General features: G+C 44.2%; 1 protein-coding gene across 2 annotated transcripts in view; it reads right to left on the bottom strand.

Annotated features, from left to right (window-relative positions):
- Positions 1–21,164, bottom strand: part of LOC115159110 (inactive tyrosine-protein kinase PRAG1) — a 33,111-nt gene extending 11,947 nt beyond the window's left edge. The window contains exons 1-4 of one of the 2 annotated variants that reach the window (XM_029708533.1): positions 20,940–21,164; positions 16,571–16,953; positions 14,570–16,371; positions 1,720–1,886 (exon numbers count right to left, since the gene is read on the bottom strand). In XM_029708533.1, coding sequence (XP_029564393.1) covers positions 1,720–1,886; positions 14,570–16,371; positions 16,571–16,837 — 2,236 coding nt within the window. In that variant the 5' untranslated portion in view covers positions 16,838–16,953; positions 20,940–21,164. Of the gene's footprint in view, positions 1–1,719; positions 1,887–14,569; positions 16,372–16,570; positions 16,954–19,091; positions 19,350–20,939 lie in introns of those variants that run through there. The other variant, XM_029708534.1, reaches the window with a different exon arrangement.
- Between the last annotated feature and the right edge of the window lie 5,446 nt (positions 21,165–26,610).

The following is a 26,610-nucleotide window of genomic DNA, read 5'->3' as shown; positions in this document are numbered from 1 at the left end:
CTGACATTTAATCTTAGTAAAAATTCCCTGTCTTAGGTCAGTTAGGATCACACTTTATTTTAAGAATGTGAAATGTCAGAATAATAGTAGAGAGAATGATTTATTTCAGCGTTTATTTCTTTCATCACATTCCCAATGGGTCAGAAGTTTACATACACTCAATTAGTATTTGGTAGCATCGCCTTAAACAATTTAAACTTGGGTCAAACGTTTCGGGTAGCCTTCCACAAGCTTCCCACAATAAGTTGGGTGATTTTTGTCCCATTCCTCCTGACAGAGCTGGTGTAACTTAGTCAGATTTGCTCGCACACGCTTTTTCAGTTCTGCGCACACATTTTCTATGGGATTGAGGTCAGGGCTTTGTGATGGCCACTCCAATAACTTGACTTTGTTGTCCTCAAGCCATTTTGCCACAACTTTGGAAGTATGCTTGGGGTCATTGTCCATTTGGAAGACACATTTGCGACCAAGCTTTAACTTCCTGACTGATGTCTTGAGATTTTGCTTCAATATATCCACATAATATTCCTACCTCATGATGCCATCTATTTTGTGAAGTGCACCAGTCCCTCCTGCTGCCAAACACCCCCACAACATGATGCTGCCACCCCCGTGCTTCCCGGTTGGGATGGTGTTCTTCGGCTTGCAAGCCTCCCCCTTTTTCCTCCAAACATAACAATGGTCATTATGGCCAAACAGTTCTATTTTTGTTTCATCAGACCAGAGGACTTTTCTCCAAAAAGTACAATCTTTGTCCCCATGTGCAGTTGCAAACCGTAGTCTGTTTTTTTTATTGCAGTTTGGAGCAGTGGCTTCTTCCTTGCTGAGTGGCCTTTCAGGTTATGTCGATATAGGACTCGTTTTACTGTGGATATAAATACTTTTGTACCTGTTTCCTCCAGCATCTTCACAAGGTCCTTTGCTGTTGTTCTGGGAATGATTTGCACTTTTCGCACCAAAGTACGTTCATCTCTAGGAGACAGAACGCGTCTCCTTCCCAAGCGGTATGACGGCTGCGTGGTCCCATGGTGTTTATACTTGCGTACTATTGTTTGTACAGATGAACGCGGTACCTTCAGGCGTTTGGAAATTGTTCCCAAGGATGAACCAGACTTGTGTAGGTCTACAATTCTTTTTCTGAGGTCTTGGCTGATTTCTTTTGATTTTCCCATGTCAAGCAAACAGGCATTGAGATTGAAGGTAGGCCTTGAAATACATCCACAGGTACACCTCCAATTGACTCAAATTATGTCAATTAGCCTATCAGAAGCTTCTAAAGTCATGACATCATTTTCTGGAATTTTCCAAGCTGTTTAAAGGCACAGTCAACTTAGTGTATGTAAACTTTTGACCCACTGGAATTGTGATACAGTGAATTATATGTGAAATAATCTCTCTGTACACAATTGTTGGAAAAATGACTTGTGTCATGCACAAAGTAGATGTCCTAACCGACTTGCCAAAACTATAGTTTGTTAACAAAAAATGTGTGGAGTGGTTGAAAAACGAGTTTTAATGACTCCAACCTAAGTGTATGTAAACCTCCGACTTCACCTGTATGTAGGTGTAATAATCCTATCTATTATCATATGTAGCCTACAACAATGTTGGAAAATATTTGTTTCATTTGGTTTTATATTTAGTTACCACAGTATGTATGTTTTAAAATCGCAATTCATAATCGCCATTGCAATATCTGGCCCATTGCAATATACTCACCAGAATCAGAGAGGGCTCTGTTGGAACCTCCAGGCAGGCTGTCAATAGAGGCTGTAGGCAGGCTGCTGCTCCCCAGGCCACAGAGACTGTAGGACAGGCTCTCTACGGAGCCCTGCTGGCTACACCGGTCCAGCTCCACACTGCTCTGACTCATCTTACCAGACACCCTGCAGAGAGAGGAACATAGAGACTGACTGACTGTGTGTGTGTGTATGTGTGTGGGGGGGTTGTTTAGTGCCTTATCTCCATAACCAGGAAGTTAAATTAATAATTACAAAACAGCTTCCCACCATTAAAAACAAATGAACACTCACTGTTATGTCTGATGCTTGCACTGCTTAAAAACAATTAACAAAATGTCTCTATTGCACCTCTCAACAATTACAGACGGTGTTCTCTATTCTTCCAAACAGTTAAAAATAACACAGAATCTTAGTACTCCTGTCTAATTTCAGGAAACTGGTCGAGCGTGTGTTGTTTGTGTGTGTTGTGTTGTGTGCTGCTTCCCTGTCAGTTTTGCTTCAGGGAAGGTGACGGTTGTTTACAATCTACTTTTGTCTCTGTGAGCCAAATATCAAGTTTCCCTTTCATCTTATCTAGATATCTCAACCTGTCTGGATGTGAATAAGACAGTAAGGCCACTCACTCCATTAGGTAACTTGCCTCAACTCTTCACAACAACACATAAAACATCAGATAGATTATTCTCACTTTCCTGGCTGACTGAGTGTTTGTTTTTGCTGTGTCTCTTTAGATAAAGAATTTTCTAGCACACAATACTTAGAACCAAAACAATGCCAATTCGTGAAAAAGAGACAATACAGACACTGTAGTTTGCCGAATTGACCGTTCAAGTGCTAGGGGATAATAATGCTGTTTTTGAAAATGTTTGCCACTTTCCACCTCCTAGCCCCATTTAATAATTTACCTGTTCTCCAAATCAACCGACAAAATCTCTACTCTAAAACGATAGATAGAAAATACATTTTTGGTTTCCCTTGCCATGATTGTGCCTATCTGATTATATCTGAATGAAAAAGAGCTCCATCCTCCTGGGGTAGTTTTTCTGATCATGGGACGCAATTAGACTGAGTGACAAGCCGGCCACTGCTATTCAGTTGCTTCGTTATAGCTGGTTAATGGGATAACAGCGCATAGGACCGGTTCCTTCATCTCAGCTCAGATTGACTGGCTCTATTGCTCTATCCACCGGGCCTTTTAACTACAATCACCTCGTAAATGACCACAACAAAATGTGTGTGTGTGTGTGTGTGTGTGTGTGTGTGTGTGTGTGTGTGTGTGTGTGAACCCTTCTCATGATTGAGCAGAGCAGGACCCAGTATCATTTTTCACACCAAAGGTTTACAGTGGCTTGCGAAAGTATTCACCCCTCTTGGCATTTTTCCTATTTTGTTGCCTTACAACCTGGAATTAAAATATATTTTTTTGGGGGGGTTTGTATCATTTGATTTACACAACATGCCTACCACTTTGAAGATGCAAAATATTTTTTATTGTGAAACAAACAAGAAATAAGACAAAAAACTGAAAACTTGAGCGTGCATAACTATTCACCCCCCCAAAGTCAATACTTTGTAGAGCCACCTTTTGCAGCAATTACAGCTGCAAGTCTCTTGGGGCATGTCTCTATAAGCTTGGCACATCTAGCCACTTGGATTTTTGCCCATTCTTCAAGGCAAAACTGCTCCAGCTCCTTCAAGTTGGATGGGTTCCGCTGGTGTACAGCAATCTTTAAGTCTTACCACAGATTCTCAATTGGATTGAGGTCTGGGCTTTAGATGTTTCCCCTTAAACCACTTGAGTGTTGCTTTTGCAGTATGCTTAGGGTCATTGTCCTGCTGGAAGGTGAACCTCCATCCCAGTCTCAAATCTCTGGAAGACTGAAACAGGTTTCCCCTCAAGAATTTCCCTGTATTTAGCTCCATCCACCATTCCTTCAATTCTGACCAGTTTCCCAGTCCCTGCCAATGAAAAACATCCCACTGTGGGGATGATGTTCTCGGGGTGATGAAAGGTGTTGGGTTTGCGCCAGACATAGGGTTTTTCTTGATGGCCAAAAAGCTCAATTTTAGTCTCATCCCACCAGAGTACCTTCTTCCATAGGTTTGGGGAGTCTCCCACATGCCTTTTGGCGAACACCAAACATGTTTGCTTATTTTTTCTTTAAGCAATGGCTGTTTTCTGGCCACTCTTCCGTAAAGCCCAGCTCTGTGGAGTGTACGGCTTAAAGTGGTCCTATGGACAGATACTCAAATCTCCGCTGTGGAGCTTTGCAGCTCCTTCAGGGTTATCTTTGGTTTCTTTGTTGCCTCTCTGATTAATGCCCTCCTTGCCTGGTCCGTGAGTTTTGGTGGTGGGCTCTCTCTTGGCATGTTTGTTGTGATGCCATATTCTTTAAAAAAATGTATAATGGATTTAATGGTGCTCCATGGAATGTTCAAAGTTTCTGATATTCTTTTATAACCCAACCCTGATCTGTACTTCTCCACAACATTGTCCCTGACCTGTTTGGAGAGTTCCTTGGTCTTCATGGTGCTGCTTGCTTGGTGGTGCCCCTTGCTTAGTGGTGTTGCAGACTCTGGGGTCTTTCACAACAGGTGTATGTATACTGAGATCATGTGACACTTAGATTGCTGTAACGCCCTGGCCATAGAGAGGGGTTTTTGTTCTTTATTTTGGTTAGGCCAGGGTGTTACATTGGGTGGGCATTCTATGTTCATTTTCCTATGTTTTTGTATTTCTTTGTTTTGGGCCGTGTGTGGCTCCCAATCAGGCACAGCTGTAGTTCGTTGTTGCTGATTGGGAGTCACACATAAGTAGCCTGGTTTTCCTTTGGGTTTTTGTGGGTGATTGTATTCTGTTAGTGTGTTTTCCTGACAGGACTGTTTCTGGTCGTTTTTGTTTCGTTTTTGTAAAGTGTTCTCTTTTTGAATTAAAATTCTAATGATGAACACATCCTCCGCTGCACCTTGGTCTAATTCTGACGACGGCCGTTACAATTGCACACAGGTGGACTTCATTTAACTAATTATGTGACTTCTGAAGGTAATTGGTTGCACCAGATCTTATTTAGGGGCTTCATAGAAAAGGGGGTGAATACATATGCATGCACCACTTTTCCATTTGAAAGAAATGTAAACAAGTAATTATTTTTATTTCACTTCACCAATTTGGGCAATTTTTTTTATGTCCATTACATGAAATCCAAATAAAAATCTATTTAAATTACAGGTTGTGATGCAACGAAATAGGAAAAACACCAAGGAGGATGAATACTTTTGCAAGGCACTGTATGATGATGAAAGACGGTGGAAATGTTGAGGTGGAGGTAAAAAGTAAAGGACAGAGTGTGGTGTGTGAGAGAGTGTGGTGGGGGGGAGAGGGAAGAGTGAGTGAGTGAGAGGTTGAGGTACTCTCTCTAAGTTTCAAACTCTGAGATCATTTGTATCCTAAATATCAGATTTCCCTCATCAGATTTCCCCCCCATCTACCATAGGAATGGAATAGTCTTAATTAGTGTCCTGAGTAAATTTAAAGACAACCTCCTCGGTGACAGTCAAGGATACATTACAGGGACGGACCTTGAGTGAGATTGAGCCTTTAAGAGAAGACATGCATGAACAGCCTCCCATCATTAGGGTCTCATGACACAGTGCCAATGTCTTATAACTGCACAGGTTATTTGTTCTGAATCGTAGGGACACTTAGGACGGGATCCAAACAAACGCAGATAAATGTCCTGTGTACTGCGATAAACTTTCAAAGGCAATTTCCCAGACATTTCCAGTTATCACGTTCCCGGTAACACTGCTATTGTAGGCTCTACCGTAAATCACCTCACCTTCAAAAGTCAATTGCAGTGTACAGGTAATCCATCTGTGTTTGTCTGGATCTCAGTACTTATAACTAATATGTAGAAAGTAAACAACAGTGCTAAGAAGCCTTGTGGATCTGTTGACACTCATGATATCGTTACATGCGTGTGGTATTTTTAAAGAAGCGTCAGGGTGGAGGGGAGGGCGAGTTATATGGGGTTGAGGAGCGGGTGAGTTATAAGCGGTTAAGTTATAAAGGGACTACAGATGGCAGTGTTGAAAGACGAGCCTCACTTGCTTGTGGGTGATGTTGTGGTAGATTATGTTCTATGGTGCTGAGTCTCTCTCTCTTCTCTTTCTCCATTTCTCTCAGTCACACAGCCCTCCTTTGAGTTACAAAAGAGAATAGCTACCTAGTAGCGAGGTAACTTTAAAGTAGGCCGCAGCCTCCATCGCTTCCCCTGCCTGAACTGTGTGATCCGTGTCTACGTTGTCAGATGATGGTTGGATAAAAAGGTTACCGAAACAATAATCATCTCTGAAACCTTGTTTATCATGGCATGGCTTCCATTAGCTCTTCAGGCATATGTCTTTCTGATAAATCACCAGTGTCTAAGGGGTTGAGTAATAGTGTACATTTACGCCTACCTGGTGGCCAACCTGCCCATACTGTGCCCCTCCCCCCTCTCTCTGTCCCGCGCTGGCTGGCAATGAAAGATGTGTGTTTGTGTTCTTGGAAGTATGGCAACTAATCAGTCTCCTCCGTAATCTTGACACTCAGAAATGGGTGTTGACACCGGGCATCGACGTCCATTATTTTGAAGTCGACTCTCCACCACTACATCGTCGTCGTTAATAGTTGGAAAAATGGCAGAGGAAGGCAAGCGAGAGCAGCGAAGTCCTGTATGGCAATACTTTGAGAAGTTAAATGAGAAGGAAATGCAAACTTTCCAAGGTGGAATTGAGGTGCTGTAATGGTAGTACAGGTGCAATGCTTAATTAAAGCTCAGACCTTTTTTTTGTTTTTAATTTTTGCCTAAAATGACATACTCAAATCTAACTGCCTGTAGCTCAGGACCTGAAGCAAGGATATGCATATTCTTGATACTATTTGAAAGGAAACACTTTGAAATTTGCGGAAATGTGAAACTAATGTATGAGAATATAACACATTCGATCTGGTAAAAGATAATACAAAGAAAAAAAACTTTTTTTATTTGTATTTGTTTTTCATCACCTTTGAAATGCAAGAGAAAGGCTAATATATGACTTAGGAATCTAGGCGCAATTTCAATTTTGGCCGTTAGATGGCAGCAGTGTATGTACAAAACTTTAGACTGAGCCAATGAACCATTGCATTTCTGTTCAATATGTTGTATCAAGACTGCCCAAATGTTTAACCATCTGAAAGGTACGCACCGTGAAACCCAAACTTTTTGCCATTTAAACGTTAAGAATTTTTTTTCATTTATCATATCCCTAACTTGAAACTCTAAAACTAGATAGAAAGTATGTATAAATAATAATAGACCTATATATTTCAAATAACTGCCCTTTTCCTGGCCCGCAAATTGAAATCGGTGAAACAAATCGGTGAAACAAAATCTCTGCGGCCCTTTGTTGAATTTTGAAATCCAGATGTGGCCCTCATGACAAAAAGTTTGCCCGCCCCTGATCTAAACTATTATATACACATCTATACTATTACTATACAGTAACATATCTAAAAATGATTTCTGTTCCAGCCTGGTCATGATAAATATTTCCATTAAAAAATGGAACAAGACAATTCACACAATTGCGTCTCTAAAATTGGAAGTGGAATAGGGAATCGAGGAGGACAGCTCTGGTTGAAATAGATTACTGAGAACACGATTTCTCTTTACAGAGCCAGAGGGTGACCTTGGCAAGTAGCCTATTTAGCGATCGATACAGAGTGTTAGAGGATGATATGAGGACCATTGATGAGAGTCATGTGCTGCTATGAATAGCAATAGCGAAGCCCACTCTTATGATAATTCATCATAACATTATTATAGAGTACATTATATGTACATATAGGGTCCCTGAATGCATTCATGCGGGTCTTTCTCAGAAAATACAATCCAGATCTATAACTGGCTCATTGCTGTTGGTCAATATAGAGAAAACGGAGTGAATGTTATGATATGAAGTCAAGTAACAGCGTCATCGTTCTGTATGCTACCCTATCACCATGGCTGGTCGTGAAAATAGCATTCCTGTAGCCTTCTTTCAGCAGCAGCACCGCAGCATCCGCAAGCTAGCCTGTTAATTAAACATGGTGTTAGGCTAGCGAGGTTATAAGTACAACATTAACACAGCCTGATGAGGACTACCTGCTGTGAAGAGGCCACGCACATACACCGCACGCACACAACCTGCTGTGATGAGTCATGGACCCCAGGAAGAGTAGCTGTAGCTGCTGTGATTGTAACTGGGAATGGGGATCCAAATAAACGAATAAGACACATAGGCAACACAACAGTTTGTATCAGTTCCAAGAAGAAATGATCCCATCTATAATACAGGACAGCAGCCAGTGACACACTGTGACACATACTTATAGCACTATAGACATAGAATGACTAGATTCTGTTTCAATGGCTGAACCGTTCATTTCCTTTTTAAGCACTTAGCAGACACTTCCTATCTAGAGCGACTCACTTGAAGTAAGTGTGGAAGAGTTCACACAACTCCAGGACCATTCAGTGATTCACCAGTAACGTTGGTGTGTTGTAATGCTGTTGCAATGCAGATTTTCTTGCCTTGCAAATGCAGGTTAGTTATTATTTTGAGCAGAATAGTGACCATTGTTTCAGCAACAAGGTCATTTGAAAAGCAGGCCAGTCATAAACCACTGCCTTGCTGCCAGGGATATTAATGTACAGGCACAGGGCCCTCCCTCCCTCCCCTCCCTCCCTCCCCTCCCTCTTTGGGAAGTATATTCATGTACAGGCACAGGCCTTTCCTCCCTCCCTTTCTCTCTCCCTTCTTCCCTCTCTCCTCTCTCTATGGGCAGCAGTCACTGTACCCATAACACGTGCAGAGCAGAACTACAAGCAGCAGCAGCAGCAGCAATGGGACGTGTGGTGTGGTGCAGCAACGCTTGGTTTCACAGTGCTCTGTCTGCCATCGCTGAGAGCTACGCCTTAGAGAGCTTTATGTTTTATGAGTCCTCAAGGTCTCTGTCAGTCATGCTCCCAGGATGGATATAACCCATTTAACGTTCAGATATATCCTACGTCCGTCTGTTTGCCAACCGTCTTTTATGGAAGATGCGTTTCACCCCATCACCTCCTATCCAGATGACTGGGGCTGCATGCCAAATGGCACCGTATTCCCTTCATAGTGCACTCATTTTGACGAGAGCCCTAGTCTCTGGTCATAAGTAGTGCACTATAAAGGGAATAGGGTGCCATTTAGGACGCAGCCTGTAACCTCCATCCACATCCCAACCCTGGAGAAATAAACCTGGAAGGCATGACATGGGGAGGTTTATGTAATCAGATAGGAGATGCCAGTATCTATCTGGGCAGCAGGCAATGGTTTCACACACAGGGCTGGTTTCAGCTCTCAGCTCTGACAAGCAGTGCCAACCTATGGGGGACACCTGACAAGAGATCGCCTCTGATCTCTAACGATCTCGATCCTACTGCAATGTTATTGTTTCAGTCCATAAGTTGTATGGTTTTGGTCTGACGAAAAATAACCTTCATTTGCAGTACTTCCAAAAACACAACACAGAATCAGAATTTTACCAAGATTAGAACCATCTTATTCAACATAGGGCAACAAAGAAAGTTCACTAGATCATATCTACAAGACCCTATTGTTTTTGTTCAACAGAGTTTGGCTAAAGGTATGTTTCAGAAAAGTCTCGTACAGTACCTCAGACTGAAGTATCAGCAAAGGTCCAGGTAGGATGGCCATCAGACACATTATGATTCCAGGTCCTTACTCTCGTTCAAAAACCACAAGCTATGAAGTAATGCAACACTCCCTCAACAAGAGTCATGTGTGTATTTAAAGTCTCTCTCCACAGAGAAAGCAATGGCACCTTCAAACACCAAAAAAAAACACCCGTATCTCATAACCTCCACAAACCACACAAACGCACCACTTCTTCACTGCAGCGTTTCCCCTGTACTCTTTCAAACCCAGCAACTATGCTATCTAGTCTATTCTCTGCCATCCGGAAAGGATAAAGCTAATCTCGGGGTGAGGCGGGGGGGGGGGGGGGGGGGATCTTGGCTGGGGGTGTCCATGGCAACCCTCATTGCCATGGACAGTTTGGGAGTTGCCCCGGGCAACAATCTGCTCTTCCACTACTTTAGGCAACCCATCCGGGTGTCCTGCCCTGACCTAACTGACACACCCACATCCCATAATACACACACAGGACTGATGGGGGTAAGATGGTAGGCCACACACAACGGCTTGGACCAACTGTCACTAGGGTCGTTCCACCTCAAAAAGCACAATGAAGAGGATTTCAACACCCACCATCATGACATTGGTTTCTTTACCCTGTAAGCAGTCTATTGAAAAGGTATGACAGTAACTCATGCTGTTTTTGTTGGTACCATTGACTTGCATTGGATTTGTGCCACAAATGCTAAAACGTTAGCATTTGAAACAGTGGCCTTGCAAACAAAACCAAAGCATGGATTGCTGTCATACCTTGTCCATAGACACTTACAGGGTAAGGAAACTAATGTAATTTTGTAATTTGGGTGAAATGTCCCTTTATCGTTGAGGGGGTGGGGATATTTTGGGGGGAAATCACCTAATAGCAGGAACAGCACCATCTAGTGGTCAGAACCTGGTAATATCAGGATGAAGGATGGGACATAAACCTAACAACTTCAATGACTAATTTCTCTGAACAGAGGGGGAAAAAAACATCACCAAATTCACTGAGAATACATTACCTAGGATGAAGATAAATGCTCAGAGATGCAGCTCCATACTACCAGACACAGAGAACTGATACTCTATACTCGTTGTTGGGATTGGTGTGGCGGGTCCGTGGGTGGCTTTAGACCATTTCTTTGGATTCCTCATGTCTTACTCATTGTTAGTTTGGTCCAAATTGGATGTAAGATACTATATTTACTGAATATTATATGAATCCTAGAAATTAAAATGGCCAATTTGGGTGTAATCAATTAGCTTAATTTCTCAAAGATCAAATTGCAACAAAAATAATGTTTCAGGAATACTAATATTCTATGTTTCCAACTACAGAAACGATTTCAGAGCAATCTGAGAAGGTGGGTATCATGCATTGCGGAAATCACATGGAATGACCCACTAAGGATGAAAGGACTGCATCAAAAGTATCACCTCACACAAAGGCCTCCCAGTGAGGACGTTTGTTTGGTCCCTCACAGTGATCAAAGAACTGAGATGATGATTCCCGTCGTGAGAAGGACAGACTTCTCAACCATCTGGTCCTTTAATGATTCATCACACAAAAATGCTGCCTCATCAGGGTTTGGTTGGTTTGCCTGTTTTCCTCCTTCTCGGCCTTGTGGAAACACCACTGCATCACTGGATGTGTCTCAAATGGCACCCTATTCCCTATGGGCTCTGGTCAAAAGTGTAGGGAATAAAGGGCCATTTGGGACACACTTTCCTGTGTTACACTCTTCTCAAAGGCTTTCTAAGACACTTTGTCTCTGTGGGATTAAAGTCTGTTCAAGATGTTTCCGGAGTTATATTGGGTGAACTGTGAGCTGTGAAGTTGAATCTGTTGTCATCTGGCTGTTTCTTAACAGAAGACAGAGAGCAGAGATCTTGTGAAGCTGACAGAGCTTCATTATTTAGGGAAAGTTCACTGTAAAGCCTATGTGAGGGTTAATGTGACTCTGAGGCACGTTCTTTAAACACGGGAAGAACTGGCGTGGCAGTTCATGCCTAGTCCTAGTGTGCGCTGTAACAGTTAAGCTCTTGGAAAACAAATAAGAACAGAATACCCAAAAGCACGACGGTTGCTAGGGAAAGGCATGTTCCCACATGTGTCTCTAGAAAGTGTATTTTTATCAGTAGCAGCATGCTAGCAATGTCATAATATAATGGGAGAGATGCATCAGCTTACTAGTATTACAACAAAAATAAGGGTCTGGGAAATGCAATCAGCAACAGGGGTTCTAGAGTTCCCTACAGCCAGCCAAAACAAAAGCTGTTGCTGAGACTAATTTCTTTCATATTGAAAAGTTTCAAATGTCAAACTTTAAGTTGCCAAATAATTAAGAGAAAAGTGTTTGGGATCATCTTGATACCTCAATGATCTTGCTCCCCAATAACTTAGCCTAATACTGTATAGGTTTGACACATTTTAACACACTTCCATACGAATACACAATTAACACCTCTACAGCTTCCCTGCAGTTTAAAACGTAGAAATGACATGTCGAAATAGTCATCTACACAGAAAACCAGCAGAGAATCGGCACAGTCTTGTTGACCAAACACCTAAAGCTGCTCTGTTCTGAACTCTGCAAGGACTTGAGGAACTTACAATTGTATTCTAAACCTACAACATGCCCGACAAAGCAAGGTTTATTTTAAAATGACCATTTGACGTCAACACGGCGGCGAACTATGTCTCCTTCTGCGTTGGGTATATGAGTCAGAAACCTCAAGGTGTATTAATAATTTGAGGCCCTGTGGTCTAAATAGTACATGGGGAAATGTCACTAGAGTTTAACAGCTAGGTTATTTTATATAGCCATGTGACTATATTTGCTTCACAGCTAGGTCACAACTAGCTATTACCAATGTTAGAAACATTGATTAGTTTCATGAACATTTGAATTAGAGCTTAGTTAAATGCATATTCGCATCTTAGATGCATAATAACATATCAACATCTTAGTTCGTTGACAATGTTATCTTTGTGTGTGCCTGTCAGTGTCAATGAGACAAGGCACAAGGACCCTTTTTTCCCCCAGTCCCATCTATTGTGTGGTGGCCAAAACAAACGTAGAATATGACAGGGAACATTTTTACTGCCCATTTTGTTCTTGACTTTTAGAATGAAAAGTTAGGCTGCAGTTACACGACTCAACTTGCATGCAGTTTTAGTTTGCAGTTGCAGGTTGCAAGTGACATCATCCCAAACAACTTTGTTGTTACATGAAGCAACTCCAACACGGTTAAAATAGCATGCAACAGCCAAATGAAATTGAAGCTGCTTCTGTCATATTGTTTGAGAATTCTAAACTCACCCCATGCCATCTGCTGCATTAGGCCTTGTACATTGTGATTACAGAGTTAGCGTAACTCTGCATTCAAATGGGGCAGCAATGAAAATGAATGGGCCTTTTAGCTTTTGTGTTAGCATCAACATCCGGGAACGCTGGCGAAATCAGACCAAGCAGACCAGGCTGGGGTTTGAGAAGTCAACGAGAAGTGAAAAATTCTTCCTTAGTTGTGCATTTTCTTGAAATCTTGGCACAACTTAGCCAACGTCTTAAGTAATTGAACATGTTGTTACTCCAACCTCGTGAAAGTGACAAGCTGACACGTTTTCATTTTTGTGAAAAACTCTTCTATATCGAAGGAGTGCCTTTGATTTGACGGCCTGCACGTGTGCAGTTCGGCGCGAGACGACTGTTAGACCCGATTTATGTGTTTCTACGCATGAGCTTAACTTACTAACGTTGTCATGTCATCGCCTACAAGTGTGATCAGGGATTTCTACTGGAGAAGCAGTTTCTGCCGATCTTCATAATGTACCGTCTGTGTTGTTGACATGACAACTGGGCCGGTGTTCCGAACCTTCAAATGTGACAAAAGCCTAAGTTCTGATTGGCTGTTTCTTGCGACTAGCTGCATAAAGTTGAAAAGCTTGCAGATGAGATGCTTATTAGTTGCAAGGGGTGTTTCCCGGAGCACTCAAGGAGCAACTCAGTTCCAAGCAACTAAAATTGTGTTCCGAGTTGCGTCGTGTAAACCCCAGCCTTAGACTACTACAAATGGAACAAGGAATGCATTGAGACTGGTTCCGGAACAGTCTGAATGATCCTAAGGTTTCTAGAATGAGAATGGAGGCTGATACCGGCTGAATAATCTCACAATGGAAGGCGAGATCACAGTAGGCGCATTCGCCTCGCATCACTGCACAAGACGAGGGAGGAGCAACATTTAACCATCACACCCAGAGAGAGAACCAACCACATGGCTGCTACAACAGACCTCTCTAGTCAGCTGATTAGGTGCACCAGAGGGAGGGGGGGGGGGGGGGGGGGGGTGGTGAAACTATTCATCTGTTGTGTTGACATTCCTAAAATAGTCTGACAAGTGAATAGTTAATTATCAGACAGCAAAAACCTTTTAGAGTACAAGGGACATTTAAAATGTCTACACTACATAAAGTAAGTGTTAATACCCGTGCGTTACTTAATTTATGTACTGCCTAATGATGAATGAGTTTCATTACTGTAGCGCTACAAAGAATTGCACTCGATTCTATGGTCTGTCTGGCACGCTGTACTATACTATGCCTGAACCAAGCAGTGCATTGGGTAAGTGAGGAGCCTTTAAAAGCTATAAAGAAAATGACAGAGTGGAAATAAAACAAATACCTATCTAAACTGATACATTAAGAATCACGTTTGCCTAAAATGTTGTCTCATCAATATGAAGCAAGCCATCTAATTCCAACTCAAATTACTGAACACTGAACTCAATGACAATACTGTATATTCAACTAGTAAGCTACAAAGACGCGCCATGGCCTTTGCTCTTTCAGACTCACCATCATTCCTTCTGCACTCTCAGGAACACCATCCATAGCTCAATGCTCAGTGTGAGTGAAATAATCCAGGTGCCGTACATTACAAAAGAGTGACTCAACGACAAAGATGAGTAAAGCTACTTCACTACAGTACAATGACTGCTCTTCCTTCTACCCTCTCAGTAATGCCACCCGTAGGCCATAGCTCATAGAGTGTGTAAAAACAAAAGACCCAGGCCTAGTTTCTTACCTGTGGTGTTTCTTAGGAGGAGGGGGTGGAGGAGTGGGGCCCTGGCTTGAACTCTTCCCCTCTGCTGAGAGCTGCACCGTGCTGGAGACAGACGATGGAGTCAACGGCTGCGTTTTGGCCAACATGCTCCTGCTATGTTTTCCCTCTTCTACGCTGCCGCCGCTGCAGCCTGCCTGCTTCAGTTTCTGACTGGCACCATTGTTGGCCACGGTGCCTGGCAGGGTCTGGGTGCTGCCCTGCAACCCCCCAGCGGGTCTCCAATCCCTGGCCTCCCTCCAGACAGCCGCCCCATTGATGAGCCCCATCACCCTGTTCCGAGAGGAACTCTCCTGGGCATGGCCCTCCTCCCCCTCCTCCTCCTCTTCGATCCGGCCCTCCCAGTTCCAGGCGGTGGTGTGGAGCTTGTGCCTCCGGGCCTCCGATGAGACTGAGTTGTGGGGCTCCATCTGGGGCTTCACCTGCACCTGGACGTCGCTCTCCCTGGGGGATAGAGACAGAGCCTGGATTCCCTGGATGCTGAACTCAGGGAGCGGGACTGGGGAGAGACTAGAAGTCCCGAGGAGTGGTTTGGGGGAACGGTTGTTCCTCTTGGGGGGGATAGGGGGGCTGTTCTGGGGCTTGGGCTGGAGGGAGGCTGGGGATGATGTGGAGGATGTCTCTGTGACAGAGGAGCTAGAGGGCCACTTGAAGGCTGGACTCCCAGGGTTGCTGAGGGCTGTGGGGCTGAAATGTGGCCACTGGGTGCTGACGGCTGAGTCCGGGCTGCTCAGGTAGAAGGTCCGGTTGTTCTCCTCAGTATGGGCGGCCATGACAGTTATCTTTGCCCTATGGTTCTGACCCTCTCCTGTGAGCTCCAGCTCTGAGCATTGCTTTTGGGCCTGGGGGGGGTTGGGCTTCCCGTTCCCCCCAGCGCTCTGAGGCCTCCTCTTCCTCTTGGTGCTCTCAGCATAGATGGGCTCTGACGACATCGTCTGTCCCTCTGAGGGAGGGCTGGCTGAGGAGGCTGAGAGGCTCTGAGGAGTGGGACTATCTGGCCCCAGCAGTCTGAAGCCATCGGGTCCTGTGAGGGAGTCTGTGCTGCTGCGGTAGGAGCAGGAGTCTGACAGAGACAGGCTGGAGACAGGCTCAGAGAGAAAGGAGTTGGTTCTGCCACCTCCACAGGGTTGGAAGTTGGGCACTAGTAGGCCCGGAGAGGCCCCCGAGCCCACGGTGGTTAAGGCTGGGACGAGATAAGTGCTGGACGAGTCTGTGGTACCAGACGTGAGCCCGTTACTTGGGGCGGCTGTGGCGGTGATCAGACCGTTACCAATGCCGTTACCGGCTGTTGTGGTTGCCGTGGCGATGATGTCGATAGCAATACCCAAAGGTGCTTGTACATCCTGGACGACCTGGACTTTGGAAGACCCCCTAGTGTCGACACCATTCCCATTGTAAGTGCTCTTGGTGGTTTTGGTATTCTTGGTGATTTGTTGCCTGAAGGAGAATTCACCGTTGCTATTCCCATTCTCCTTCAGACTGTGGGCACTATGAGGCCCCCGGCCGTGGCCATCCTCCTGGGTCACAAAGATACTGCTGATGATCATACTAGAGTCCTTCTGCAGGGCAGACGGGGACAGAGGGGACAGGGGGCTTAGAGGTCCAGGGGAGAAGCGGCTGCACGGGTAGTCCATCTTCCCAGGGGTTGTAGTACTGTGTAGTACTGCTTCTCTCAGGGCCTTGTTACAGCCGTTACTGTCTATGTAGATAGGGGACAGGTCCAACATCTTAAGGCCCAGTCTGTCCCCTGGACTCTTCTGATTTTCCTGGTGACACATGGAGGGGAAACACAATTCATGGTTATAGAAAACATAGTCATTTATTGAATCACTTGAATTAAGTGACTCTAAAACCTATGGGTTTGTATTGGGTATTTATTATATATTGACATGGTTATTTCATAGGAAGGTAAAGTGCAAAGGCATACATTTTCACAAATCTGTATTTGAGTTGGTGAGTTCTCACCTGCTCTATGTTCATGTTGACATCTGCCAGCATGTCGCTGGTGTCAGGGTGCATCATGGTAGGGCGGACAGCGATGGTGGGTTTCGAATAGAGCAAGGGCACGGTTACCCCCTGGCCATCCTCCTCCTCTCCACCCAGACTGGCCCTCAGGGTACCACAGGACACTATGCTGCCCCCGCTAGCACAGTGGGCGCTACGCGGGTGGAAGCAGTTCTTACACGATCCGGGTTTCCACACGTGTTCTGCAAACTCGCCGCAGGCTGACATGTTTGTCCGAAACAAACGTTTAGTGGTCGTCACTGATGGGTTGTGGAGGCAATGGAAAGATCTGACATGGTTGATTGGTACACAGAAGCCTGGTGTCACAAGATTGTACAGAAGATCTGCAGAGAGGAAAGCAGAAAGCAGAAATTGATAGTGAACAGATTTGTATTTACTGTGGCGATTCTCAGTACTGTTTCTTGTCTGAACTTCAAGAGTTAATCAATAACCATTTTAACCCAAATTAATGCTATTGAGAGCATACATACAGTGCTTGAGCAGAGGTTCAGGGAGCTGAACAGAACAGTGGAGGTTATGAAGATAAGGCATTGTTTAACGCATTTCCTACAGCATGCTTATTTTAACACCAACTGAATTAAGAAATAAAACTTCATTCATATCAACGCAATGAATTAAACTTTTTAGGAACAGGCATTTGATAGTGGATTGTGGTGTTGCTCAATGATCATGAGTCAGGATGAAAATACTTCACACCCACTGGTGAAAACCAAAAGGTGCAATCCTCTCCTCTCCTTTCCTCTCCTCTAACTAACAGAGTTGGCATGATGTCTGGTTCGAGAATCACCAAACTGTCTGTCTGCAGGACAAACTAGGATAGAAAGACTACAGTAACCACCTCATGATCATGTTGTTCAAGAGTTAATAGGATATATTACATCACGTCTATGACACGTCTATGACACTGTGGGAAGCTACAAGTGTTCCCATCGATTCTAACCCATTACTTAGCTAGACCAGTCTCTGACTGTATGTGTGGTACCAGGGTCGGAATAGCAAAATGTGTAGAATAGCAGGAACATTTCTTAAAAACTGCTAAATGTTCTCTTAGCCTCGTGGCAAAATATAAACAATAGGATGAGATGAGCTATAAAACAGCATCATTTTCTCTCTGACCCATGGCAAAAAGTGTGTGTACCAGAAAATGTTTAAGCAATGACAGTGATCAACCTCTGTCCCATTGGTTCCACACTAATGCTCCATTGATTCCGATCGACTCTAACCCATTAATTAAGGTTCAATCCATCAAGTGTTTGACTGTGTGAGGTGCCAGTAAAAGTTGAAACAATGACAGGCTTTAAGCTCTTAGTGGTAAAACTCAACAAGCCCCGCCACTATCACTCCACTCCAGTGTTGTTTGTAACTTAAGACGCTCTCAGCTTTGTCCTCGTTTCCCAGGACTCTTAAATTAGAGAATCCTACTTTCTGTTCAGCCCACATGACCCCCAGGAACATAAAGGCTTTTAGAATGCAGTCTCACGTTCTAGAACGTCTGAAACATCACAGAGGTCGGAATGCCTTGAATGTGGAGAGGCGCAAGTCGCACCAGGGTGAATCTCACACCACCCGCCCGGCACCACTAACACCTCTCCCTGTGTAAGTCCTGTTAAAGACTGAAGGACGATGAGAAAATCCACATGGCTAGGAGGTTCATTTGTCTTGTTCCTCCTGGGTGTCCTACTGTCTCTTCACACAGAGCTAAATACCTAGAGGCAAACCTTGGAAATGGTTCACAGTAGTACACACACATATCCCCACCCCCTAAACGAATTAGGAAAGCAATACAGATGACGTAGCGTAATAATATAAGAGATTACTCATCCAATGTCAAACAACACCAGAAACTGGAGGATTTATGCTATTGATATTATAGCTTGTGTTTCCCACATAAATAATATCTAGGAACCAGCTAATAGGCTAGACACAGGCTATAGGAGGGGAGTTTGCTGAGATGCATGTTTACATATGCAGTACAAACTGAATTCCTTTGATGTTGTTTTTCTGACACAAGAACTGTCTGGAAAGCACCGGAAAGAGCCCTGATTGTTGTTCCAACTCTTGTTCCAATAGCAGGAGTTACAAATGTAGCCTATATTCAAATGTGTGACCTATAGAGCGAATTGGCAATACAGACAGACAGTGTGGTACATGGTCAACTTCTGAATCATCAACTAGCTTTCTGTCTCATGTCAGAATTAGACGTTCATCCAGGTTTCTCGAACGTCAAATTTCGAAGTTGTCGCGCAAACGTTGTTGTGGCAAAAGTGTTTAAGGTTAAGTTTAGGCGTTAGCTCCAAAATCTTAAGGTTAGGTATTAACTCTGAACGGATAAGGTTTGAGAGGCTTAAAACTAAAAACTCAAAAACGACTTTCTATCGCTAGATTCGAACATGGGGCCTTTGGAAACAGAGGAAAATGCGTACGCCCATCCACCATCCCCCCTAGCAAAAATTAAACCTACTTGAAGGTAACAGTGCTCACTGTTGCCCATAGGGGCCGGTTTTCACATCATCTCCTGACGTCCTCAGACATGGATGGACGTCCAGTAGCGACTTGTATTACGGGTGACCTGGCTGGAATCAAACAGTCAAAGCTGCTGTTCCATGTTCTACCTATCACCCAAAACAAAAACAAGAATGAATGTGGTAAGGAGTTTCATATGAGGGGGCTGTCCATTTCTTCAGCTCCATCAACTGAAGAAATGAACACAACCAAATACTCAGCCAGAGTGTATCTCTTTCTTCCTAGAAATGACACTATTCTACAGTATGTACTCCTGTAGGCAGAACATCTATCAATGAGTATGGCTGGACAGTTAATACACAAATTCAAGTATTTTTTAAAATTTTTATAAACACTTAACTGGAAGTGAAAATTCTCATATGGCTGTTAAGAATTTCAGAACTCAAAAGGGAAAAAATTTAAAAGCGATTGGCGGGTCTGGGTCAACTTTGTCCTTTCAGACTGAAAATAAAAAGCCATCTTTGTCCCTCTGTCTCTCTCGCTCTCTCTGTGTGTGTGTGTGTGTGTGTGGTCAGTAGTGTTGTGTTGTTGGGGCGGCAGCAGTCAGGACAGTTTGGCTTCCTGGCACTGTTCTGTTATTGCATGCTAGGCAGAGACAGCAGGGGGTAGGCTTCAGCAGAGAGGCAGCAGTAGTTAATCACACACACGCACACACACACGCGCGCGCACACACACGCACACACACACACACACACACTGCATTATTTGCTCAGGGCTAGTGTGGTGCAGGGGGGAATGCAGTCTGTGTCAATGTTAGACTCGGTGGCAACACTTTTGACAGTCATATTCAGATAAAGACAAGAGGCAGAGCAGGGCTTTGTCAAGGACAGAACAGCTGAAAAAACTCTGATGAATTGGTTTACTTTTATACTTAGTCCACATCAAAAGAGCTTATTTCATGTACTACTAGTGTCCAATACAGTTTACCTGCATTTGGTAATCACGCTAGTGACTTCACTTTCAAACTGAAAGCAGCTATGAGACAATTATGAAGACAAGTTTGATACTCGTTTGTAAACCAGTAATTCCATGCTGAAAATGCACTCACATGCATGCGCGCATACATCTAAGGGAAGAAGTTTTCCCGCATGGATCGATACTCTGCACATTCCACGACTGGTGTAATAAACTTAGCCAAAACGTGTTAGTAACGAAATAGGGCCATACATTCTCAACTCGATCACGGACGACATATTGAGTTCTTGTGAGGATCTACAGAACATTACGCGGTTTTACGAAGGCAAATAATAATGTGTATGAAGGCAAATAATGAGACTACCGCGCCTGTTTGAACATCGATCCAGAATTTCCCCATTCCTTGATCGAGGATTCGAACACTTCCCTCTCATTCGATCTTTGGATTGTCTTATTCGAACTGCGACTTTAAGATTCCTGAAGGTATTTTTCTCAAACAAGTAGTATGCTTCTAGCCTCCTGGAGCACGTGCCTAGTTCCTGAATATCTATAGATGTTGACATTTTCATGCTCCTTGTCCTTGCTCAGCCATGGTCATAAATAACATTTCACTTTTAGAATCCGATTGCGCTCTGGACTATGAATGGTTTTATGCAGGATCACCTGTGACATTCCTATTGAGGTTTCTTAGCCTGATTATAAACATGGAGCAAATAGCCTACTAAGCAGAGGGACCGCTGTATGTTCAACCTAGAGAAATGAAACAAACACTGGTTTGAATAAACACAGAGGTGTAATTTATCGGTCAGAGAGGTGCTATTCGGCTATCTGGCAAGAAAAACGCATGGCAGAGTCAAATGTTTTCGCTTACCTGCGGACTTGACTTGCCTGGCAACAGCAATTCGCGCCCTCCAAAACAATATAAAATAACTGGGTCCCCAAAACAAGATGTTTATGTTATTTATCCCACGCCCGACAAACCGACAGGTTCATATGGAAGCCTCGAGAAATGAAGCTTTGATGCGGAGTCCCAGCAGCTAGCTTTGATCCGTTGCTCTGGACTCGCAGCGAGGTGAACTGGTAGAGGAACGGGCGAACAGTGAGCTTGAAGCTCCCGCAGCGAGGGGCGGAACTCCCTAAACTATAGGCCTAATAACCTACACGCAGAGTCGCAGACTATAGTCTTGCCACATTCAAGTGGCTGTAAAGTGGTTTTCGGCTACCGGGTCCACTTTCTCTGCTCGCAACATATCGAGCCGTGCATCAGTGGCTTTCCCAGGGGCAAGGGCATTTCGCTTGAATAGGCTATAGGTGACGCGCGTAATATAATATAGTCTAATTGTTCATTTTACCCTATTTGTGAAGGGCGGGAGAAATAAGATGAAATAAGGTATTTTCGTGGTCACCATATCTATAGGCCTGGCCGCCTGGGGATGATGTTTATCACATGCGTATAGCCTATGATAAACTGCATAATTATTATACTAGGAGGGTATGTGGGAGATAATCCAAAAGTAATTAAACACTCATTTTGGGCAGCTCCGGGGATGGTTTTGAGTCCCCCCCCCCGGTCCGGCTCTGACAGGCAGTGCCTTGCTTGGATGAGTGCCCCCCGGAGCTCCTGCTTCTGTACGGAGAGAGAAAGAGAGAGAGAGACGGGAGGAGCCGTGTCGTGCCCCCCGCTGAGCCTCATTATGACCCGGGCCAAAGGAGGCCAAACTCGGCATGGTCAGTACCATTCAGTACCATCCCATTCCACAACTGAAAGGTGAAACATCACTGTCAGCGAAAAGCTTAGTCAAAACAACAGCGTGACGCGCGACAACGCACACTAGTCTACGCACGCACGCTCGCGCTAACGCACACACATACACACAGTTGAGTAGTTGCCCCAGGGACCTATCTGTCTGTGAATTGTCTTTCGCCTGAGCAACCCGCGATTAGGCTAATGTGCTGATAAGCGATGAGTCATTTAATTATGAACTTTCAATGGAAATTCAAAACACTTGTCATCTCCCTAGGACCATCAGCTGTAGATGGGCCTAATTGTATTGTATGCACAGCAGCGGAGGCTGCTGAGGAGAGGACGGCTCATAATAATGGCTGGAACAGAGCAAACGGAATGGCATCAAACACATGGAAACCCTGTATTTGATACCACTCCACTAATTCTGCTTCAGTCATTACCACGAGCCCATCCTCCCCAATTTAGGTACCACCAAGCATCATTGACTATCAATGTATGAACTGTAGAGAAGAATGGGTAAAAAGGAGAGGACATGTACTGGCATACCAATATAGTACTGCTAGGTTTATTTACATAGTCAGGTTAAAGTTTGGGTAAATCAAATTCCATGTTATTTTCCTTTTTTGGGACACAACCTAACAGGCTGACTACACCGCTCGCGTCGCGTGCGCGTGCGTTGTAAAATAAATGTAGAAATGTATATTATTCAATTATTGCACCCACACTGCTCACGCGCGCCAACAAGCATCTGCGTTGCCAAGGGCTAAAATAGATGTCAGTTCTAGTTCTGACGCAGATCGCGCTGCAAGTCCTGCCTCTCCCATCTCCTCATTGGTTTATAGAAGCAGGTACCCAAGTGCCATCTCCTCATTGGTTATACCCACGGGGGTGACTGAAGACGAACGAGGTCAGTGGCGGTAATGCACCTAGTTTATCTAGTTTATGAAAGTTGCCAATCGCAATATAAAGTCAAGAGAAGAAAAAGCCTTGAAGGAGGAGAGATGACTAGAAACGATTCGGTTGACCGTTTTATGTGTGGATTAATTGTCGGAGATGAGGACCTTGTTCATTTCAGGTAAAATAACAACTCAATGTTTATATCCCAGGACAAATTAGCTAGCAACAGCAAGCTAGCTAAATAGGACAAATTAGCTAGCAACAGCAAGCTAGCTAGCTAAATTGCCATAAACGATTAATGCTTTTCGACCTGTCCCCAAATTAATATAATTGGTTCTGAGTTTGTTTTGATATTTTAACCTGCGTGTCGTGATCATGTTTGGTGTGGGGGGACAAAATAAATTTATGCACTACACAAAATGCCTCATCATGACAAAGCAAAAGCAGGTTTTTAGAATTTTTGCTAATTTATAAAAAATATAAAACAGAAACATCACATTTACAAAAGTATTGAGACCCATTACGCAGTACTTTGTTGAAGCACCTTTGGCAGCGATTACAGCCTCTAGTCTTCTTTGGTATGACGCTATAAGCTTGGCACACCTGTATTTGGGGAGTTTCTCCCATTCTTTTCTGCAGATCCTCTCAAGCTCTGTCAGGATGGATGGGGAGCATTGCTGCACAGCTATTTTCAGGTCTCTCCAGAGATGTTAGATCGGGTTCAAGTCCGGGCTCATGGACATTCAGAGACTTGTCCCGAAGCCACTCCTGTGTTGTCTTGGCTGTGTGCTTAGGGTCGTTGTCCTTTTGGGAGGTAAACCTTCGCCCCAGTCTGAGGCCCTGAGCGCTCTGGAGCAGGTTTTCATCAACAATCTCTCTGTACTTTGTTCCCTTCATCTTTGCCTCAATCCTGAATAGTCTCCCAGTCCCTGCTGCTGAAAAACATCCCCACAGCATGATACTGCCACCACCATGGTGCCAGGTTTGGCATTCAGGCTAAAGAGTTCAATCTTGGTTTCATCAGACCAGAGAATCTTGTTTCTCATTGTTTGAGAGTCTTTAAGTGCCTTTTGGCAAACTCCAAGTGGGCTGTCATGTGCCTTTTACTGAGGAGTGGGTTTCATCTGGCCACTCTACCATAAAGGCCTGCAGAGTGCTGCAGAGATGGTTGTCCTTCTGGAAGGTTCTCCCATCTCCACAGAGGAACTCTAGAGCTCTGTCAGTGTGACCATCGGAGAGAGAAAGAGAGAGAGACGGGAGGAGCTGTGTCGTGCCCCCCGCTGAGCCTCATTATGACCCGGGCCAAAGGAGGCCAAACTCGGCATGGTCGGTACCATTCAGTACCATCCCATTCCACAACTGAAAGGTGAAACATCACTGTCAGCGAAAAGCTTAGTCAAAACAACAGCCTGACGCGCGACAACGCACACTAGTCTCCTCCGTTGTCCTTCTGGAAGGTTCTCCCATCTCCACAGAGGAACTCTAGAGCTCTGTCAGTGTGACCATCGGGTTCTTGGTCACCTCCCTGACCAAGGCCCTTCTCCCCCGATTGCTCAGTTTGGCCCGGGCGGCCAGCTCTAGGAAGAGTCTTGGTGGTTCCAAACTTCTTCCATTTAAGAGTGATGGAGGCCACTGTGTTCTTGGGACCTTCAATGCTGTAGAAATGTTTTGGTACCCTTCCCCAGATCTGTACGGACAATTCCTTCGACCTCATTACTTGTTTTTTGCTCTGACATGCACTGTCAACTGTGGGACCTTATATAGACAGGTGTGTGCCTTCCCAAATCATGTCCAATCAATTGAATTTACCACAGGTGGACTCCAATCACGTTGTGGAAACATCTCGAGGATGATCAATGGAAACAGGATGCACCTGAGCTCAATTTTGAGTCTCATAGCAAAGGTTCTGAATACTTACAGTGGGGGAAAAAAGTATTTGATCCCCTGCTGATTTTGTACATTTGCCCACTTACAAAGAAATGATCAGTCTATAATTTTAATAGTAGGTGTATTTAAACAGTGAGAGACAGAATAACAACAAAACAATCCAGAAAAACGCAAGTCAAAAATGTTATAAAATGATTTGCATTTTAATGAGGGAAATAAGTATTTGACCCCTCTGCAAAACATGACTTAGTACTTGGTGGCAAAACCTTTGTTGGCAATCACAGAGGTCAGACGTTTCTTGTAGTTGGCCACCAGGTTTGCACACATCTCAGGAGGGATTTTGTCCCACTCCTCTTTGCAGATCTTCTCCAAGTCATTAAGGTTTCGAGGCTGACGTTTGGCAACTCGAACCTTCAGCTCCCTCCACAGATTTTCTATGGGATTAAGGCCTGGAGACTGGCTAGGCCACTCCAGGACCTTAATGTGCTTCTTCTTGAGCCACTCCTTTGTTGCCTTGGCCGTGTGTTTTGGGTCATTGTCATGCTGGAATACCCATCCACGGCCCATTTTCAATGCCCTGGCTGAGGGAGGGAGGTTCTCACCCAAGATTTGACGGTACATGGCCCCGTCCATCGTCCCTTTGATGCGGTGAAGTTGTCCTGTCCCCTTAGCAGAAAAACACCCTCAAAGCATAATGTTTCCAACTCCATGTTTGACGGTGGAGATGGTGTTCTTGGGGTCATAGGCAGCATTCCTCCTCCTCCAAACACGGCGAGTTGAGTTGATGTCAAAGAGCTCCATTTTGGTCTCATCTGACCACAACACTTTCACCAGTTGTCCTCTGAGTCATTCAGATGTTCATTGACAAACTTCAGACGGGCATGTATATGTATTCTTGAGCAGGGGGACCTTGCGGGCACTGCAGGATTTCAGTCCTTCACGGCGTAGTGTGTTACCAATTGTTTTCTTGGTGACTATGGTCCCAGCTGCCTTGAGATCATTGACAAGATCCTCCCGTGTAGTTCTGGGCTGATTCCTCACCATTCTCATGATCATTGCAACTCCACGAGGTGAGACGTTGCATGGAGACCCAGGCCGAGGGATATTGACAGTTCTTTTGTGTTTATTCCATTTGCGAATAATCGCACCAAATGTTGTCACCTTCTCACCAAGCTGCTTGGCGATGGTCTTGTAGCCCATTCCAGCCTTGTGTAGGTCTACAATCTTGTCCCTGACATCCTTGGAGAGCTCTTTGGTCTTGGCCATGGTGGAGAGTTTGGAATCTGATTGATTGTTTGCTTCTGTGGACAGGTGTCTTTTTTACAGGTAACAAGCTGCGGTTAGGAGCACTCCCTTTAAGAGTGTGCTCTTAATCTCAGCTCCTTACCTGTATAAAATACGCCTGGGAGCCAGAAATCTTTCTGATTGAGAGGGGGTCAAATACTTATTTCCCTCATTAAAATGCAAATCAATTTATAACATTTTTGACATGCGTTTTTCTGGATAATTTTGTTGTTATTCTGTTCGCACTGTTCAAATAAACCTACTATTAAAATTATAGACTGATAATTTCTTTGTAAGTGGGCAAACGTACAAAATCAGCAGGGGATCAAATACTTTTTTCCCCCACTGTATGTAAATATTGTATTCCTGTTTTTTATTTGGAATACATTTGCAAAAATGTCTAAAAACCTGTTTTTGCTTTGTCATTATGGGATATTGTGTGTAGATTGATGAGGGGAAAAAACGATTTAATCAATTTTAGAATAAGGCTGTAACCTAATACAATGTGGAAAGTCAAGAGGTCTGAATACTTTCCGAAGGCACTGCATATAGTGGCAGTACATCATAAACTGCAAGGTGAGCTGACAGAAACAGAAAGACAAGCTCATTCATTATGACCTCTGTACTATAGCCTTTCTGCAACAGCATACACCGTCGTCATCATAGGCCCATACTGTGTAGCCAACTGCAAGTTAAGCCGGTGTCTAGGCGAACTGCAAAAGCATAA

This window comes from Salmo trutta, chromosome 23 (assembly GCF_901001165.1).
Source record: "Salmo trutta chromosome 23, fSalTru1.1, whole genome shotgun sequence".
In the NCBI taxonomy this organism is placed as follows: domain Eukaryota; kingdom Metazoa; phylum Chordata; class Actinopteri; order Salmoniformes; family Salmonidae; genus Salmo; species Salmo trutta.
The sequence above is the reverse complement of the archived record's forward strand: the minus strand, read 5'-3'. Positions and strand labels throughout refer to the sequence as shown.